The sequence below is a fragment of the Phocoena sinus genome, chromosome 1 (assembly GCF_008692025.1).
Source record: "Phocoena sinus isolate mPhoSin1 chromosome 1, mPhoSin1.pri, whole genome shotgun sequence".
Classification (NCBI taxonomy): Eukaryota; Metazoa; Chordata; class Mammalia; order Artiodactyla; family Phocoenidae; genus Phocoena; species Phocoena sinus.
In genome coordinates, this window is record NC_045763.1 from 97,621,290 (window position 1) to 97,641,544 (window position 20,255).

Here is a 20,255-nt window from a genome sequence, read left to right on the forward strand (position 1 = left end):
TAAGAGATAGAATTGGATGCCTAATAAAAACTTGGGTGAATATATGTTGTGTGATAATAAAGAGAAGGACAAACTGACATTTTATCAGGGAGCCTTGGAAAAACATGAGAGAGAGAGAGAGCAACATTTTTTTTTTTTTTTTAAATCAGCACCTTCATAGGGTAGAACTTAATGAGATGGGTAAAAATTGATTCTGAGATTAATAAACTTATTATTTCACTCAAAATAATCCAACATCAATGGTAGAAATGCTGTTTTCAATATATTAAAGAAGGTGCACATTACTTCATTAATCTCTACTTTTTGTAGTTAATTTTGTAGTTGCTGCTAACATGGGATAATCTGGGAATTGTGTGTTATAGACTATTTTAAATGTAAGTGGTATGCTTTCGTATTCTCTTCCTCAAAATTGAATCATTAGGGTTTTTTTTAGATATGCATGGGAGAAATCACTTCTTTCTCACACTGTCATTAGGAAGTTCTTTGTGTGCTACTTGAATATTAACTATTTTAGTGCTACCCTGATTATCAATTAAGTGATAATTGATAGAATCTCTGTTCTTAAGTTTATAAGAACAGAGATAAAATCATATATAAATGTCCTTTTTGATTCTCTAAAAATGTAGATGTTTGAAATTATAAAATAATTTAAACTTTATTTTAACTAACGTTTTTGGTTGATAGAGTTGAGAAATATTAATAAAGGATCATTCTTATTGAACAATAGTCATTCATCTGTTCAGCAATATTTACGTAACCAATTTATGTCAGGCACAGTTCTAGGCCCTGAGAATACGAGGTTAAATAAATGTTCATGGAGCTTATATTTTGTGGAGAAGACAGGAGATGAAATCTTTAATGTGAAGAAGTGATATGTGCTTTTAAAAATATAACAGAGTAAGGGGAGAGAATGTGATTGGGTGGGGGCTGTTTAGATAGATTAGTCAGGGAAGACTGTTCTGAGGGAAGCAGAAACCTGGGTGAAGAAGATCTTGTAAAAACTTATTCCAGGCAGAGAGAATGGTAAATGTGAAGATCATGAGACAGGATATAGCTCATTGAGAACCAGTTTGGTATGTTGGAGGAAAAACAAGAAAGCTGGTCTGACAAGTGCAAGACAACGAAGTGGAGAATAATAGGAGTTGAGGGTAAAGGGGTAGACAGGGGCCAGAGCATATTGGGCCTTATTGCCCATGAATTTTATTTTGAGTGTAATTGGACACCATAGGAGAGTTTTGGGACAGGGTTGTGACACGATCTGATTTACATTTTACAAAATTCATTCCAGCTACTGAGTGCAAAACTGACCATAGGAAAGGTGAGGTCTAAAGCATTGGACCATTTAGAAAGCTTTTGCAATGATCTAGGTCTGTGGTTTCCAGTATGCTCATGATCATTGTGGTGCAAGAAGAAACTGTTAAAGCTATATTTATTTCTATTTTTAAAAATTAAGCTCTACTAATTCAGTATACATATTGGTCCCGGCACCCACATTCCATCTGTATGTTAGCTACATGTCACTTACCAGTTTTGGCCTGAGCAACTGAGTGAATGTTGAAGTCGTTTACTGAGATGAGATACATGGTGGAGCAGGGTTTGTTTGAGGGTAAGGGTGGGGAAGCAGTAACTCAGTTTGGGCATTTTAAGTTTGAGTTGTCTACTAGAAATACAAGATTTATCAGGTAAGTAATTTAGATATATGCGTCTGGAGCCAAGGTTAGAAGCCAGGGTATAGATTAGAGATCTAAATTTGGGAATCATTAGCACAGAGGCAGTGTACAAGAGCTCTGGAGCCAACCTGTGTGAATTCAAATTTCAGCTTTGCCACTTACTATGTAGTGGTGGACAAATGAATTTGTCATCTGTCTATAAAATGGGGATAGTAATAATATCTACCTCACTGGGTTATTGTGAGGATTAAATGAGTTAACACAAGTAAAGTGTTTAGAATAGTGTCTGGCATGTAGTACTCACTAGCTGTTAACTCTTACCAGTTTATGAGTGGTGTTTAAAACCATGAGGTTAGATGAGATGACCTAGAGAATGAATTTAGATAGAGAAAAGGTCCGATGAGGGAGCTCTGAAGCAATACAACCTTTAGAATTCAGAGACAGGAGGGAGGGCACTGAGAAGGACTGGGGTAGGAGTCAAACCAGTAGGATGTTGCATCTAGAAGCTTGCCTAATGAAGGAAATATTTCAAGAGAAATCATCAACTTGGACCAGTTCTGCTTGAGAGTTTGAGTAAGATGAGGACTGAGAATTGACCATTGGATTTGTTAAGATGGAAGTTGTTGGAGACTTTGAGAAATGGGTAGAGTAGTGCGTATGAACACCTGATTGGAGTGGGTTAAGGAGAGAATTGGGGGAAAGAATTGAAGAACATGTATATAGACAACTCATAGGGGTTTTGCTATGAAGAGGAAGAGAGAAAATGGAGTGGTAGCTAGAGGAAGATTTGTGGAGTCAAGGAAAGGTAGGAAATGGGGTGTGACTGTGTTGATTTTAAGATGGATAGTATAGCAAGTTTGTATAACGAAGAGAGTGACCCAGTGGGTAGAGAAAACTTGATGATATTGGAGTGACATGGGACAATTGTAGCAGCCAAGACCTTGAATAGGTAAAATGAGGTGGATAAGTAAGTGCACAGCCTCCAATTGTGAACTCTCTCCAGCGTTAGTCTTAGACAGTGGCAGAGATAGTTAGTTCATCCACTGATAAAGGTAGAGATTAATGGAGGTGCAGATAGATTGGTGGGTTTGGTTATGGGAAAATGAAATAATTTTTTCAGAGTGCTTTACTTTTTCCAGGAAGAGGGTGGCAGGATCATTAGCTGAGAGTCAGAGTGGGTAGGGGTTTGTAAGGTTTGAGAGAGAGGAGGTGGTGTCATATAGGCATCTTGGAAGGTGGGAGAATGAGTTGACTAAGGAAGTGCAGGTGGAATGTCAAGGAGTTCAGGGGGCCCATCTGACATTTGTGGTTGTTAAAGTGATTCCAGCTGGCTGAGGAGGGAAATGTGGTCTTGAGGGTGTATACAGTGGAAAAGTGATAGGGACAATGCCTCCTCTGTTGTGAACTCTTTAGTCTCATGGCTGAGAGGATTGCTGCTTCTTAGGTCCATGGTTGTCGACAGAGGAATTAATAAAAGTGAATAAGCCAAAAAAATCATTTCATTTTTGCCTATGTTCAGTGTCTATGTCATTCATGATGTTTCATGTAGAGCAGCGGTCCCCAACCTTTTTGGCACCAGAGACCCGTTTCATGGAAGACAGTTTTTCCACGGGAGGCAGAGGGGAGGCAGGGGGATGGTTCAGGTGGTAATGCGAACAATGGGGAGAGGCAGATGAAGCTTCACTTGCTCGCCGCTCACCTCCTTCTGTGCGGCCTGGTTTCTAACAGGCTGAGGACTGCTGTCAGTCCACCGCCCAGGGCTTGGGGACCCTGGATGTAGAGCATAAGTTCCTAGAGGTGTTTATGTTGCCGTATCTCCTTTAGAGTGCCTACGTTACACAGGTGATAATCAAGATGGCCCTGGAACACTTTCAGTGAATTATATTTGGTTGCTGTGTTATATAAAGTAAAATCTCTACTGGAGAAGCTTTGTAGTTTTTCCTGATAGATAGAAAACCTCACCAAAGTTTTCCCTAGGACCTGTGGTTTCTGTTAATCTAGAATTATCACTTATGTTGATTTCATACTTTTGAGCTGGATTACAGATGAATTCAAAGTCTGATTTTCTTCTGTTTCAGGTGCTGGAGAATCTGGTAAAAGCACCATTGTGAAACAGATGAAGTAAGTTGGAACGTGGTCTTTTGTAAAACTACATTTACTCATAATGCATAAAAGTCCATAGTGTCTTTTCATTTTAGGTCCATGGTAATGATTTGTGGTTTTCTTCTTTTTAAAGAATCATTCATGAGGATGGCTATTCAGAGGAAGAATGTAAACAATATAAAGTAGTTGTCTACAGCAATACTATACAGTCCATCATTGCAATCATAAGAGCCATGGGACGGCTAAAGATTGACTTTGGGGAAGCTGCCAGAGCAGTAAGTGTATCTCATTTCCTCTTTACTTGCTCTTTTTCAGTAGATGCAGTTAAGCCCAATTTGCTTCATGTGTTAGGGAAATAAATTTAGGCAACAAGCTAAGTTGTAGTAAAGTACTGTCTGCTCATTTGAGACATGTTAGCAATCTACTTAAAGAGATATTAGATTACTACCACAAAGGTAAGTCTAGGAAATGGGATTCTGTGGATATACTATAGGTTTTTGTGGTAACTGTTTTATTCACTTGCTTCTTTTACAGCACTGTTGACTTTTATAGTAGTAAATTGAAATAATCTAAGAGAGGTTGTCATGATATGGAGCTCTGCTTTCTGAGATGTAGAGATTAAAGGCAAATATCATTGTCGCAGAATAAACTTGGTAAGGACATGAACACTAAGTCTCAATTTTAGAGGCAAATTTCCAGTATTCAAGAATAACTATATCCCTATACTATGTTGTACTATAGGCTATAGAATTGGATTATACCATGTCCGAGTATAATTCTTGCACATGTCAGATATTCAAAAGTTGTATTGATTGATTATAATACTTAGTGGGCCCTGAAGGTCTAGTTTATAAATTAGGATGTTTGATGCAGTGGGGAGACAGCCAAAATGAAAGTGGATGATTTTTTATATCATCATCAGCTAAATTCAGGAGAAGGCTGGGAATGTATAGAACGCTTTCCTAGAACTAAGAGAGTCATCAGCTGTGTTCAGTGTCATACTTAGGTGCTATGGACAATAAAGGGAAGTGACTTGGAGAGACTGCCTGGAAAAGCAAAGCCTATATGTCTGTGAAGTAGCTTAGGAACTCTTCTAAGCAACTCTCAATTTCTCAGATGTAAATTAATATTCAGTAAATAAGTGAGGAAATTCTTGGAGGGAAAAATAATAGAAGGATGGTTCTAATTGGATAGTATTAGATTAGGAAGACTAGAGGTGCAATAAAGGAAGGGCAGCTAGAGTAAGGGTTGTAAAATGATTGGCGAGAAGAGGAGCAAAAGAAGAAATGAAGAGGAATGTGTGGGGCATGACTTCTACGTTTTTGTAAAAGGGTTCCATATCACAAAAAATCAAGAGACTGTTTTTCTAAGCCTCTGAGCAGGAAAAATGTGATAGCTAAGGCAAGAATAAACAAACTCTTATTTTTGTCTTACTCCTTCTATCCCCTCTCGCAGCTGCCTTTCTTCTTCCTTTTTCCTCCCTCTTTCTACCAGCTCTTTCTTGTGTTCTTACTTTTTTCCTCCCTTTTCTCATTCCTTCCTATCACCCAACTCTGTTTCTCTGTTGTATTTGCTGTATCCAATAATTGGTTAGTATACTGTATTTATTCTCTTCCTTCTCTTTGTTGGCTTTTTCTCCATCTCAGTTATTTACTTATTTTCTTAGTTTCTTCCTTTTTGAGTTCTCACCCTCTGTCTGACCGCCTTTCTGCCTTTTGGCCATCCCTCCTCCTTTCCTTTCTTTCCACTGTCAAATTAGTTGTTATTAATCATTGGGTCCTATCATTCCTTTGTCACCAGATGTAGTTGTCATATTCTGCCGTAGTCTGTTCAGGCTGCTGTAATAAAGTACCACAGATTTGGTAGCTTATAAACAACAGAAATCTATTCCTCACACTTCTGAAGGCTGGAAGCTGAGGTCTGGGTGCCAGCATGGTTTGGTTAGGGCCCTCTTCCAGGTTGCAGACTTCTTGCTGTGTCCTCACTTGGCAGGAGGGGAAGGGATCTCTCTGGGGTCTCTTTTAGAAGGGCACTAATCCCACTCATGAGAGCACCACCCTAATGACCTAATTATCTCCCAGAGGCCCTATTTCTTAAAACCATCACTTGGACATTAGGATTTCAACATAAGAATTTGGGGGCGGACACAAACATTCACACCATAGTATCCCTCCTCCTTTCATTTCTTTTTTATCAAATCAGTATCATTAATCTCTGGGTCCTAACACTCCCATGTCACCAGATGCAGTTGACATTATTAATTCCTTTCAGGCCTCCTGAATCACCTAGCCTAGCCCTCCAGCATTCACTCATCCTAATCTACAACCCTGTTTTTGAAGTCTCTCTTTTCCTTTTTCATATGTAAGGATTTATATTTATAGCTCCTCTTTTATCCTCCTCTAGTTTTTTACAGTTGTCTGGAGAGTGAATAGAAAAGCATAAAGCTGGGTGTGGGATAGGTTGCTTTTTCATATCTGCTTAAGGGTGGAGGTATGAAGTTCACTGTAAAGAGGGGCCTCTTTATCGACCTGTAAAAGAGGGTTTATTATGGGCAAGCAGGAGTAGGTCTGTAGAAGGGGTTAAGTGGGAAGGGAAAAATGTTTTGTCCTAAAACTTTACAAAGTCAGGACAGCAAAAATATGTAGCAGTAGCTCTCTCTCTGTTTAAAAATTTCTAAAATTAGAATCATGGTATTAAAAAAACCAAAGCAATACTTATTGAGGTTTTGAATACCTACATGTGTATAGATCAGATTTCAGAACCAAGGGACTATAAAGTCATTAAATGTTAAATAAAGTACTATTCCATATGTATAGAAGGACATGCCCACTGTTGAGTACATTGCCAGTTTGTGTAACTTTTCAGCTTTTCTCATTTGTTCCTTTATCAAAAATTTTTATCTCTAAAAAGAGACAAGGGGAATATAGATATTAGATGAAGTTTCTTAGAGACGATTGGGTCTAAAGTATTCCTAGGAAGAATACTGGAAAGAATCTCAAAGGAAGAGAATATTACTCAGCAAAATCTATTAAGGCTGAAGATCCTGGGTTCGGCAAAATTAATTGGAGCGCGCTATGGTTAGTTTTGGTTTCTTTTGCTTAGGTGGATGCACGAGTTTTGGGAATACACAAGTCTTAGGAATTTTTGTTTGCAATTTCACCTGTGGTCTGAAATGCTTTTTGCGTGCTAGTTTATTGTCCTAATGACTATTTATAATACAATTGATTGCTCCCCTTCCCCCTTTAAATCTTCTTTACCCAGTATATGTTTTTCTTTAGTAGTTGCATTTTTATGGTTATTTGGAAATCTCCTGAGGCAGATAAATATTAGATTTGAGGTGGGAAAATCATCCCATTAGACCTATGTTTATTTTTATAAACTATCTGACAAGTAGTGCTGGGTAGAATAAAGCAAAGCAATCACAATTCTCAGCCCTTTCTGTCCTCTTTACCTCTCACATATCTTAGTTTTAAAAACCGTAACAAGGGCTTCCCTGGTGGCGCAGTGGTTGAGAGTCCACCTGCCGATGCATGGGACATGGGTTCGTGTCCCAGTCTGGGAAGATCCCACATGCCGCGGAGCGACTGGGCCTGTGAGCCATGGCCACTGAGCCTGCGCGTCCGGAGCCTGTGCTCCGCAACGTGAGAGGCCACAGCAGTGAGAGGCCCATGTACCTCAAAAAAAAAAAAACTGTCACCACTTATAAAGCTATGTCTGTGACTCACAAAGTTTTGATCAGATCTCTGTGTTACTTTCTTCTTCTCCTTCTGCCTTTCTCTCTCATTTAGAGGGTTATTATACCTTTGGGGAGCGTAGAGACTGAATTATTCCCTTAGGGGTTTGTTTCCCCTACTAGATTTCCAGACTTCTTAAATGCTTCAGTCTCTTCTTCTTCCTGTTCCTCTGAGATTAAGAAGGAAAAAGAGAACAGTTTCCTTAAATTTGATTAATGTTTTACTCCCTTTGACTTTACCTCTTATGTGCTAGTCTTTTCATTTCTATTTTTATTGTAGGCTTCCTTTTTTTTTTTTTTTTGGCTGTACGTAGGCCTCTCACTGTTGTGACCTCTCCCATAGCGGAGCACAGGCTCCGGACGCGCAGGCCCAGTGGCCATGGCTCACGGGCCCAGCTGCTCCACGGCATGTGGGATCTTCCTGGACCGGGGCACGAACCTGCGTCCTCTGCGTTGGTAGGCGGACTCCCAACCACTGCGCCACCAGGGAAACCCTGTAGGTTTCCTTTAACAGAATGGGGATGTGTTGCATGTGCCTTTCTCACAGACAGATCAGTTTTTTTTCTGTCAAAAAAAAAAATCATGGGCTTCCCTGGTGGTGCAGTGGTTGAGAATCCACCTGCCAATACAGTGGACACGGGTTCGAGCCCTGGTCTGGGAATATCCCACATGCCGCGGAGCAGCTGGGCCCGTGCGCCACAGCTACTGAGCCTACACTCTAGAGCCCGCAAGCCACAACTACTGAAGCCCGTGTGCCTAGAGCCCGTGCTCCACAATAAGAGAAGCCACCACAGTGAGAAGCCTGCACATCGCAACGAAGAGTAGCCCCTGCTCGCCACAACTAGAGAAAAGCCCGTGCGCAGCAATAAAAACCCAATGCAGCCAAAAATAAATAAATAAATTTATTTATTTTTTTAAAAAATCATGAGTAACTAGGATGGGGATTTGTAGGACATTCAGAAGAGATCTTTTCAGGGGATGGTGGTATGTGAAGAAGTGGGAGTGGGAGTGAAATCATTCTTCAACTCTGCTCTGCACTTCTAACTGTAGTGGAGAGAGAAGGGGGACAGACTTCATTGTAAATTCTCTCAGACTGCACTGCCAGGAAAGGCCTCTTTCATACCTCTTTTAAGTAATATAACATATAATGTATATCTCTGTGTGTGTGTTAAAGAGACTCTTGTCAATTCTTTAAGAAATGGAGAATCATCTGTCTCTCTCCTTTAACTGCTTTCTTCAGGATGATGCCCGGCAATTATTTGTTTTAGCTGGCAGTGCGGAAGAAGGAGTCATGACTCCAGAATTAGCAGGAGTGATTAAACGGTTATGGCGAGACGGTGGGGTGCAGGCTTGCTTCAGCAGATCCAGGGAATATCAGCTCAATGATTCTGCTTCATAGTAAGTAATTTTTCTCTGTGAAATGAAAACAGAAAATAATTTGGTGACCCTAGTGAAAGTTCAGTGCCCATTCTTAAGGAAATATTTAAGGAAGAGACACTTAGAATTCTGTAGGATCCCTTTATAAAGGTTGTTTCAGTTTAGGGTTATAGAGCCGTTGGTCATTTTATATGATTTGGAGAAAAGTATTTCCTCTTGGAGTGTAAATGGGAGACTTTGCATCATGAAAGTAGCTCCGTGGTCATTTATAGTAAACAAGTGAAAGAGGAGAGAAATCTATTGCATCTGAGTCCTGGATCTCTTCCAACTCAGTAGGTTCCCTCTGCATAAGGGCTTTGCATTGATTGCCAGCTAGCAAGGGAAATTAAAATTGTGATATCCCTTTCATGCACAGCTCTCTGTGGCTGGGCTGCACTATGGATTTCTCTGGTACTAGTCACCACTTATAAATCTTTTGCCAGATCACAATAGTAGACTTTGTATAGAAAGAGAATGTTGAGTCTTAGAACGAAGTTGAAGCACCTATTTGTTAAGGAAATTCTCTAGGGTTACATAGTTTTAGAGAATTTGTATTGATAATTAATACTTCTGTGAAGCTATTACATGTTGTCCTATATTGCTTCTTTTACAGTGTGTTTATTTATAAGACCTATATTCAGAATGTGTGGGGTTTTTTTCTTAACCTGCTTTTGGGGGGCTTGGTGAGTTCTTTTTACTTGTATCCATCTCCGTACTAAATGAAGGCAGTTCTAAGCGTTAAGGTATTTTCTCCAATATTATATTTTCCTGCTTTTCCTGTTATTCTAGCTCAAATTATTATAAAAAGATGAAATGATATTTGAAAAACTTAGCTTACTTTTTAAATGAAAACTTGACTTTAGAAACATTTCAGGATTCTTGCCCATCTCAATAATATTTTTCAGTTGCAGATGTTGGTAGTTTAAATAATTCTCCCAGTAGTCATCAAGCTAGATTGTAATTTCTTTTAACATACATTCAGTAAGCTCTGAATCCTCTAACTACACCTGAAGACACATGATTTATAGAGTTTTTTTTTCATAATTGTTGATCTGAGGTTGACTGATTCCTTAACATTAATGATGGTACTTATTTTTATAGAAGATCATTGAAAATTCACTTATTATGGTATCACCTATTAAAAAAAATCTTTGGGAGCCCTGAAATTGTGAAGAATTTAATTTAGCTTTGAAGCAGTTTTTAAATTATTCCACTGAACAGATGAAGTTTCTTTGTAGGTATTAGTTTTTGGCTTAGATTTAAAAAAAAAACAAACCTGTAAACTTTTCTGTTTCATGAATGAAAACAGGAAATACTCATTCTTATTGAGCTAAGTAGTTCTTGTTAATTTTAGTAATTCAAACAGCATTTTCTAATATCCTAGCAAATGTTTAAACATACAGATGACCCATTAAATGTCTGAGGGCTTTTGTTTTGGTTAGGTTTTTGTACCGTGCGGTGCACAGTTGATTTAGTATTAAATTTCAGGAATCTTTATTAAGAATAGCATTTCTATTTTTTTTTTATGTTTATTTTTAATTGGCTTTCACAGTTTAATTTTGGTAGCATTAAAACCACCTTTTTTTTTTTTTTTGCGGTACGCGGGCCTCTCACTGTTTTGGCCTCTCCCGTTGCGGAGCACAGGCTCAGGACGCGCAGGCTCAGCAGCCATGGCTCACGGGCCCAGCTGCTCCACGGCATGTGGGATCTTCCCGGACCAGGGCATGAACCCGTGTCCCCTGCATCGGCAGGTGGACTCTCAACCACTGTGCCACCAGGGAAGCCCAAAACCACTTTTGTGTAGTGTATATAAAACCTACTTTAATTGTCCTATGCTAGGTTCATTTTTTTCTCATTATCTTCTGTGATACTGAAGATCTGATTTGTTCTGCTACTTTAGTGACAGGTTCAGAACCTGCTTTTGGCAAAGAACTAGTTTAGTCTGTTGACTTGCTGTGCACATGGTTGGCTTCATTAAGTAAAAATAAATATGTATTTTACTTACTTAGTTACCTAAATGATTTGGATAGAATATCCCAAACCAACTACATTCCAACTCAGCAAGATGTTTTGCGGACAAGAGTGAAGACCACAGGCATTGTGGAAACACATTTCACTTTCAAAGACCTGTACTTCAAGTAAGTCATTAGCTTTTTTCTAGATATGCCAAACACAAATATCTTTCCTTTAGTTAGTATCTCTTAATCAGGGTAAAATTTCTGTAGGCAATATTCTTTGATTTAGAAACTTATAATTATATTCATTAGCCAGTATTTGTTTAAACTGAATGGGGTCCCAAACGTTTCTTCTTTCTCCAAATAGCATCAAGTATATTTTCCATTTGGAGGAACTTAAATTCAAAATTAAATTGTAACTTACATATCAATAAAAGTAATCATATGGTTACCAATTTATTTTATTTTTAATTTTATTTTCAGCTGCTTTTTTATTGGAATCACCAAAACATGTGTTGAATGTTTGTTGTTTAGAAGCGTAACAACAATACTAAAAGGATAGAAAGCTAGTGTTTTGGTTTAGTTTATATGGCTTTGTTCTGACATTTTGATATTAAAATAGAAATGCTTTTCTCACCAGTGTCAATCCTTTCTTACTGGATCGCACTTCTCTCTCAGTTTACTGGAATGAAGCTAATACTGTCATGGCCTTTGACCGATTTGTGCACAGTATCATGCACAACTTAGTTCTTAATACAGTACAGAATGGAATATCGATCTAGGGATAGAGGTATTTTGTGGAGGTATGATATAATATAAACAATTATTGTTTTAGAGAGAGAAGATTCTAGTATTCTAATACAGAGGATTTTCTCATCAGCACTAGTAATTCTAGAATACGCTTCAGCTTGTCTCTGTGTTAATGGTCTTTTGTAAATAATAGAACTGTCTTTTTGGTTCTTGTTTTCTGCTTTTATGACCTTTGAGATTAGGAGTAAACTTTCCCCCTTCAGTATATGATGTCCTTTTTAGCTACTTCATTATGCTTGTATGTAGAATGTGATATTCAGCATTGTTGCATGCAAATGTAACTTCTAGTTCAGATTCTCTCAATTTTTTTTTTCTCTGAAAAAAATTGCTTCTTAGGTTTCGCAAAACCCACACAGAGTTTAGGTATTACTACATACTAGTTGAGGTCTTGAAATCTTAATACACCAAAACAGATTTGAAACCTGATGCAGGAAAATAGCAGTTCAGCTGAATATTTTTAGAATAGACGAGCTGCTTATCATAGTACTGATGAATTTATTTAACAAGAATAGCAGAGTCTCCATGGATTATCACCCATGAAACCGTAGGAGTGAGATGTCTCTTGGTGTGCTATAAGATTAGTAATCCATTCATAATTATATGTCATGACCTTTATTTATTTAGTGTGGGAAACTTTTTTGTTGATGTCATAGATTGATCTTTAGTTAGGTGATTCCTATTGGTCATTTTATGTCAGGATCAATAGCCAGATATAATTAAGGTGCTGCACCCACTTTATTGTTGGCATGTAGATATCTTGTTATGAAGTACTATCACTTCTTCCTTTTCCTCTTCTCTCTAGGCAAAACCACTATCCATTTATTCAAACATTTATTGAGCATCTCCTATATGCAAGGCATTGTGTAATTGCTTACTTGCCTCTCAGTTATGAGGTAATGTCTATAAAATGTTGATCTGTTAGTGAATGATACTGTAAATGTTAATATGTGCGAAAAGCCCACTTTGGGAACTTCACAGTGTTCTGCCAGTTTTATGGCCTTTATAGAAAGAAATGGTGGAGCAAATTCAAATTATGGTATACCAGTGTGTTTCTGCTCTTGAAAGGTCCATGGTGAAATATGTGATGTTAGCTTTCTTAAAACCTATAATATGACCTTGTATTAGAGCCAACTTGTGATTGCCTCATTCCAGGTGTCAGGACTAAAGGTTGAAAAGAACTGGGGAAGATCAAAAGACCAAAAGAAAAAGTTGGGTGATGAAGAGATGAGATGACTGTTCTCTTTCAAACATACATTGAGAAATTACTCAACTGTGTCTTATCTCTCTCAATCTCTAGGGGGAAAATTCTCTGGAAATAGATCCCTAGTCACTGTAGATCTGACACTGAACCAGCTTGGCAGAGTTTAACCGTAAAACATTTTATCATTGTCATCAAATATATATCTTAAGAGTAGCTAACCATTTGTATGCATACCTCCTCAGACCCTAGTACCAGTTAAAAAACAAAGCCGTGCAGGTCCTCCTTTTACTATAGGTGGTAGATGAGGACACTGCTGACAGAAGTTCAGCAGTTGACTCAGGATATCAAGTAAGCACCCCAGAAGGGAGTAGTGGTCTAAAACTGATCTAAGTGGAACATAAAATGTGTGAATCGTTGAGGCTTTGTTGTTTTTAATTAGGTTAAATAAGACTTGGAGTTGGCAAATATTGGTTAAATTTTGTGTTTAGGTATTGCATTCTTAGAGTCCTACCATAAAATATAATTTACTTCTTTCTGTAATTAATCTCTAAAATGTTTTCCTTAAAGAAAAATGTATCTCAATTATACCTCAATTTAAAAAAAAGAAACAAACAAAAAGTAAGGAAAACAAAGTTTTGAGTCAGTAGAGTTATGGAAGTAGAATGCAAGTTGGGGATTTATTGTTCTTTTTTTTAGCTAGAGAGATAAACCCTTTTGAGAGGTAGAGTAGTGTTGTGGGTACCAGGTTGGGTGCTGGAGTTAGAGTTCCAGTCCCCATTTGTTAGTAGTGTTCCCTTGGGCAAATTATTTAACATATCTGTGCCTCAACTTCTTCATCTGTAAAATGGGGATAATAATAGTACTGACAGGAGTGTTATGAGGGTTAAATTAGTTAATGTACTTTAAGATGTTTAGTGTCTGGTAAATGTTAGTTATTATTGTCACTATCTTAAGTTGTATTGTTCAGCTCTTCATTTTTCCTGTCTTTTTTCCCTCCTTCCTTTAATCCATTTCAGTGCTTACTCTGCTGACTTTTGGCACATCTGACACAAGCTTTGATAGTGAAGAGGCTCAACTGTTTATCTAAAATGAGAATTTTAATTGTTCCTAAATTTTATTTTCTCATATTGTTCTCTTTTACATTTAACCACAGATAATTATTTTGACTACATTTTATCTGCTCCTTGTTTGTCTTTTCTATTATAAATGGGGTTTTGAATATGCAATAGTGGGAAGTTCCCTAACCAGTTCAGTTTAGGGAGATGTGTGTGTGCATGACCTTGCTGAAATTGTGCTTTCTTTACCCTTACCCAGGATGTTTGATGTAGGTGGCCAAAGATCAGAACGAAAAAAGTGGATTCACTGTTTTGAGGGAGTGACAGCAATTATCTTCTGCGTGGCCCTCAGTGATTATGACCTCGTTCTGGCTGAGGATGAGGAGATGGTATGTTGGAGCTTCTGGTAAATAAAAGGCCTGTCTAATGCAGGCAGGAAACAGAAAATAGCTCTTAGGAAGACTTTGTTCATCCATTTACTCATTGAACCAAAACTTAAAATCCTTAACTTTTCTCCTTGTCAGTATGATTAGATTTTTCAAAATATTGATCCATGCCCTCTTAAACTTACGAGATAGGACAGCACATTGAGTATGTGGGCAGGATTAAGTCCTCTTGTTAGCCAGTCCTTATTCCCACCTCTCAACCTCTAAGAATTATAAAAATGAGGACTGACTCAGCTTTTGTATCAGTGTCTGACTTCTTTTCATGATTGCCCATCAGCACTTTTAAAACTTCTTGGTCTGGGACTTCCCTGGCAGCCCAGTGGTTAGGACTCTGTGCTTCCACTGCAGGGGGCATAGGTTCAGTCCCTGGTCGGGGAACCAAGATCCTGCATGCCTTGTAGCACGCCCAAAAAAGAAAACAAAACCTTTTTGGTCTGTTGTTCATTAACAGTTAATCTACTTTTACTTTTTTGCTACTGACCTATCATCCTTTGTTTCTTTTTTAGAACCGAATGCATGAAAGCATGAAACTGTTTGACAGCATTTGTAACAACAAATGGTTTACAGACACTTCGATCATTCTGTTCCTCAACAAGAAAGATCTTTTTGAGGAAAAAATAAAGAGGAGTCCATTAACTATCTGTTATCCAGAATACACAGGTAAGGGATCATGAAAGATTTTGTCAGAGGTATACATCTTGAGTCAAAACTGTAGTGACCTTCCTACAGCTGTCTTTTGTTTTGAACATTGTGTGTATCTCCTTATGGAGAGTGTTCACTGGTAGTGGTATCAACATTAAGCATGTGATTAAGACCCCTTAAGTCTAAAGTGTTATTCCAGACATAATTGAGTTTACTGTGTTTATTTTATATTTCTGTCCTCCTCATTTTTTTTTTACATCTTTATTAGAGTATAATTGCTTTACAATGGTGTGTTACTTTCTGCTTTATAACAAAGTGAATCAGTTATATATATACATATGTTCCCATATCTCTTCCCTCTTGCGTCTCCCTCCCTCCCACACTCCCTATCCCACCCCTCCAGGCGGTCACAAAGCACCGAGCTGATCTCCCTGTGCTATGCGGCTGCTTCCGACTAGCTATCTACCTTATATTTGGTAGTGTATATATGTCCATGCCTCTTTCTCACTTTGTCACAGCTTACCCTTCCCCCTCCCCATATCCTCAAGTCCATTCTCTAGTAGGTCTGTGCCTTTATTCCTGTCTTACCCCTAGGTTCTTCACGACATTTTTTTCCCTTAAATTCCATATATATGTGTTAGCATATATATTTCTGACTTACTTCACTCTGTATGACAGACTCTAGGTCTATCCACCTCATTACAAATAGCTCAATTTTGTTTCTTTTTATGGCTGAGTAATATTCCATTGTATATATGTGCCGCATCTTCTTTATCCATTCATCCGATGATGGGCACTTAGGTTGTTTCCATCTCCGGGCTATTGTAAATAGAGCTGCAATGAACATTTTGGTACGTGACTCTTTTTGAATTATGGTTTTCTCAGGGTATATGCCCAGTAGTGGGATTGCTGGGTCATATGGTAGTTCTATTTGTAGTTTTTTAAGGAACCTCCATACTGTTCTCCATAGTGGCTGTACCAATTCACATTCCCACCAGCAGTGCAAGAGTGTTCCCTTTTCTCCACACCCTCTCCAGCATTTATTGTTTCTAGATTTTTTGATGATGGCCATTCTGACTGGTGTGAGATGATATCTCATTGTAGTTTTGATTTGCATTTCTCTAATGATTAATGATGTTGAGCATTCTTTCATGTGTTTGTTGGCAGTCTGTATATCTTCTTTGGAGAAATATCTGTTTAGATCTTCTGCCCATTTTTGGACTGGGTTGTTTGTTTTTTTGTTATTGAGCTGCATGAGCTGCTTGTAAATTTTGGAGATTAATCCTTGTCTTCTTCATTTTCTGAGGCAAATAAAGAATGATAAAAATCAAAATTTTGTATAAATATATTCACAAAATACAAGAATAAGGTGCAGTTACTACACTCAAGAAACTGACATTAGTTGTAGAGAGAGACACACTTGAAGAATTTCATTTTAGTGTAAAATGTTCATTAATAGAAGAGCAGAAGAAGGGGTTACCTCAGTGGGATCAGTGTAGTCTTTTTCTAGAGGAAATGACACTTGGAGTAAGATAGTAAGAGGATGAACTGTAAATCATCAGGCAGACGGGGGAATAAAAACATTTTAGGAAGGGGAAACAGCATATATGAAAATATGGAGTTAAAAATGACATGATTTGTTCTGAAACCTAGGAGGAATTTGGTATTGATGGAGCTTAAAGTGGTGGGGAAGAGTGGTTGGAGAAGTGGGCAAGGATGCTTGTGGAGGGCATTGTATCCCATGCTGAGACAGTGGTGAGCTATTGAAGGATATTCATTGGGGTACATGATGTAGTAGAAACTGATTTAGAAAGATAATGTGATAGATGTCAATAAAGATAGATAGTAGGGGAGTTGAATTAGTGAGGACTCTCTTAGGATGCAAATAGAAACTTTTGATGAAGATACAGGGATATATCATAGAAGTCAAGGACAAGAATGCAGACAGTTCTCAAGAATGCAATTAGAATTAGGAACCCTGCAAGCACTGTCAAGAACCCTGGGAGCACTTCTTTCCCCATCTCTGTTCTCTCTTCTCTGTGTCTCTCTATTCTCTCTTTCCTTACCAACTTTCTCTGCTGCTTAGTTTATGTGATAAAAGATGGCCCTGCCACAGTTTCTAGATCTCCTCCATTTAAAAGACCAGGCTAGACTGGGATTGTTTGGCCCAAGGTTCAGATTCCTAAAAGAGAGAGATTCTGGTCAGGGTTAAGTCAGGCAGAAACCCTTAGTTCAATCAGATGAGGTTAGGGACACAAACATGAGTGCCAGAGCTGTATCACTATGACCTTTAGATCAGAATTGAGTATTTCTAGGAAAGGGGACCTCTTGTTAGCTGAGCAGACACTGTAAATGCTTTATATAGTAAGGTGAAAGGGTGTAGCTAGGGTAAGGAAGTGGGACAAGTCAAAGGTACTCTCAGAGTTCTGTATTAATTGGGTGTCAGTACTGTGATCTGAATTCATATTTAGGAATGTTGGTTTTGAAGTATCTATGGAACATCCTGATGGAGATATCTAACAGATAGTTATATATGTGGCCTTGGAGCTTGGGGGGAGGTTACAGGTTAGTAACAGATATTGATTTGGGATCATGTGTAAATACAACATGGAAATGGATGAGATGACCTAGAGTGATGATATAGAATGAGGAGAGAAAAGAACAGAGTGAGAGTGAATACCAGCCTCTATTGGCAGGAGAAAAAGAAAGGTTTGTATAGGATACAAAGAGAAGAATCTGGAAAGCCAAAGTATCAAAAACTAAGAGGAGAGTTTAAATAGTGAGGAGTGGTCAACAATGTCATATGCAGGTAAGCAAATACATTTTGAAAAAATGGCCTCTGGAGTTAGCAGTCAGGAGATCATTGACTGTTATAGAGAGCATTATCAGTGGAATGATGAGAGCAGAGCCAGGACCAGTGAGTTACTGAGTGGGAAGTGAAGAAATGAAGACAAGTGTAGCCTCCTCTTGAGCAGCTTAGATTACAGGGGAAGGAGAGATCTTTAAATGTTTATGAGCTTAGAGGTAAGATCCTACAGCAAAAGAGAAGTTACAAAAAGTGTATGTAATTGATGGAGCAAGATTTGTAAGCAGGTGGGGAAAGAAGGAAGCAAAAGTCTAGGTAGGATGAATGGATAAACAAATTGGTATATCTGTACAATGGAGTATTATTTAGCTATAAGAAGGAACAAAGTACTGATAGTGCCACAACTTTGATGAACCCTATAAACTTTATACTAAATGGAAGAAGTGAAACAGAATAGGTTACGTTTGTGTGATTCCTTTTATATGATGTATCCCAAATAGGCAAATCCATAGAGACAGAAAGCAGTTTGGTTGTTGGTTATTAGGAAATTGGCACAAGGGGAATGAGGAATGATTACTTAATGGGAATGGGGTGTTTTTCTGGGGTGGTGGAAAAATTTGAAACTAGAGAGAGGTGGTGATTGTATAGCATGTGACTGCACTAAATGCCACTGTATTGTAAACTTATTGCATGCTTTGTGAATTTCACTTCAACTTAAAAAAAAAAAGTATAGATAGAGCAGTTGAATTTTGAATCAAAAGGAAGACATCTCTAAGACCAAAGATACAAATAAGTGCAGATATAGATAACTTTTTAAGTGAGGTGGTGGGCTAAAAAGTTGAGATGTAGTTTAAAGCCCCGTGGCCTCTGTTTTCTTAGGGAATTTGGAAATGTCGTCATCTGTTCAGAGGGAGGAGGGAGGTGAGAGTTGGGTAAGTTGATGGAAAGTATCCAAGTTTTAGAATGGGAGAACAATCTTACTTAAGACAAGTAAAGGATTGACATTAATGTTTCAGCTGGGAATCTTCACACATAGCAAAGAGTCCTCAATATCATGTCCATTTTTGGGTGGCGGGGGGTAGGGTGAACTTCCAAGCCTCTCTTCCATTGACTTCATTCTTAAGGATTCTCACAGTCCTGATTTCCCAAGTATCAATGTCTGTTCCTACCAGACAAAAATCTGGTGTTACGTGTTTCAAACATCTGTCTCCTTTAATTTGCAGAGGTTCTGCACATCTCAGTGAATCTATTTCAAGCACCTACCAAGCTATCTTCCTTCTGTTCTTTAAACAGTCTGTTTAAATAATAGTCATTTCTTTAAGCTTTTCTTTGTTATTTAGTCGTCTTTATATACTTATTTGTTGATATATTTTTGTCATGCTTAATGTCACTGAAAATAGCCCCTAGTTCACAGGAATAACTGTGTATGCTGTCTTTGTTGAGTTTCCCTGGCTCTACAGACAGTTTCTAAGGCTGTTCTTAAGAGTCACAAGTAGATAAGATTGTGTAGGAAGCAGGCGATTAAGAGTGTTAATTACCAATGTTGTTGAAATAGGGTTTAACTTTGGGTCCCCCTCTTTGAAGAAATAACAGATTTATTAGGGTATAATTCACATACCATAAAATTCACCATTTAAACTATACAGTTCAGGCCCCTTTCCCTTTTGCATCTACTGGTTTACCTTTGGTTATTTAAACTATTTCCCTAAGGCTCTGAGGCTAAGTAAGCTCCGTTAAAATTGCAATGATTTTGAAAAGAAGCATGACTTCCCCTTTTGAATTGTTTATTTCAGCACCACTCCAAGGAGCACAAGCTCTCTGACCTTTTAAACAGTTATGTTCTTCTAGAAATGCATCTTCCTACTTCCCTAGTTTCCTTTTATGCTTTCTAGATTTTTTAGCTAAAAAGTCTAAATAAAAGGGAAAGAAACTTAAAGTTTTGTTTTCCTGGATCTTTGTGATAATTTTATTTTACTTATAATGAGATTCTGCACTCAAGAAACATGTAATGATTATAGAAAAATAGAAATCTGTTTATTTCAATTGTGTTATATTTCCTCTCTCCGTAAGTAAATTGTGATGGCCTGACTTAGTTGAGTCCAAGCAGCTGTTTTAATTTGAACTGAGAATATTGGGTGTCTGCCTCAGGTTCCAATACATATGAAGAAGCAGCTGCTTACATTCAGTGCCAGTTTGAAGATCTGAACAGAAGAAAAGATACCAAGGAGATCTACACCCACTTCACCTGTGCCACAGACACCAAGAATGTGCAGTTTGTTTTTGATGCTGTTACAGATGTCATCATTAAAAACAACTTAAAGGAATGTGGACTTTATTGAAGAGTGTGGATGTTAAATAGAAGGTAAAACTTTGAACAGTTTAATTATAGTGCTGTACTGATGTCTCTTGACTTTGTAA

The 20,255-nt window shown here is 38.0% G+C and overlaps 1 protein-coding gene across 2 annotated transcripts in view; it reads left to right on the top strand.

Moving 5' to 3' along the window:
- The window catches only part of GNAI3 (G protein subunit alpha i3), a 46,972-nt gene that overhangs the window by 17,425 nt on the left and 9,292 nt on the right, over positions 1 to 20,255 (top strand). Inside the window, exons 2-8 of one of the 2 annotated variants that reach the window (XM_032624817.1) lie at positions 3,749 to 3,791; positions 3,907 to 4,048; positions 8,747 to 8,904; positions 10,932 to 11,060; positions 14,203 to 14,332; positions 14,896 to 15,049; positions 19,986 to 20,199. In XM_032624817.1, coding sequence (XP_032480708.1) covers positions 3,749 to 3,791; positions 3,907 to 4,048; positions 8,747 to 8,904; positions 10,932 to 11,060; positions 14,203 to 14,332; positions 14,896 to 15,049; positions 19,986 to 20,176 — 947 coding nt within the window. In that variant the 3' untranslated portion in view covers positions 20,177 to 20,199. Of the gene's footprint in view, positions 1 to 3,748; positions 3,792 to 3,906; positions 4,049 to 8,746; positions 8,905 to 10,931; positions 14,333 to 14,895; positions 15,050 to 19,985; positions 20,200 to 20,255 lie in introns of both variants that reach the window. The other variant, XR_004348745.1, reaches the window with a different exon arrangement.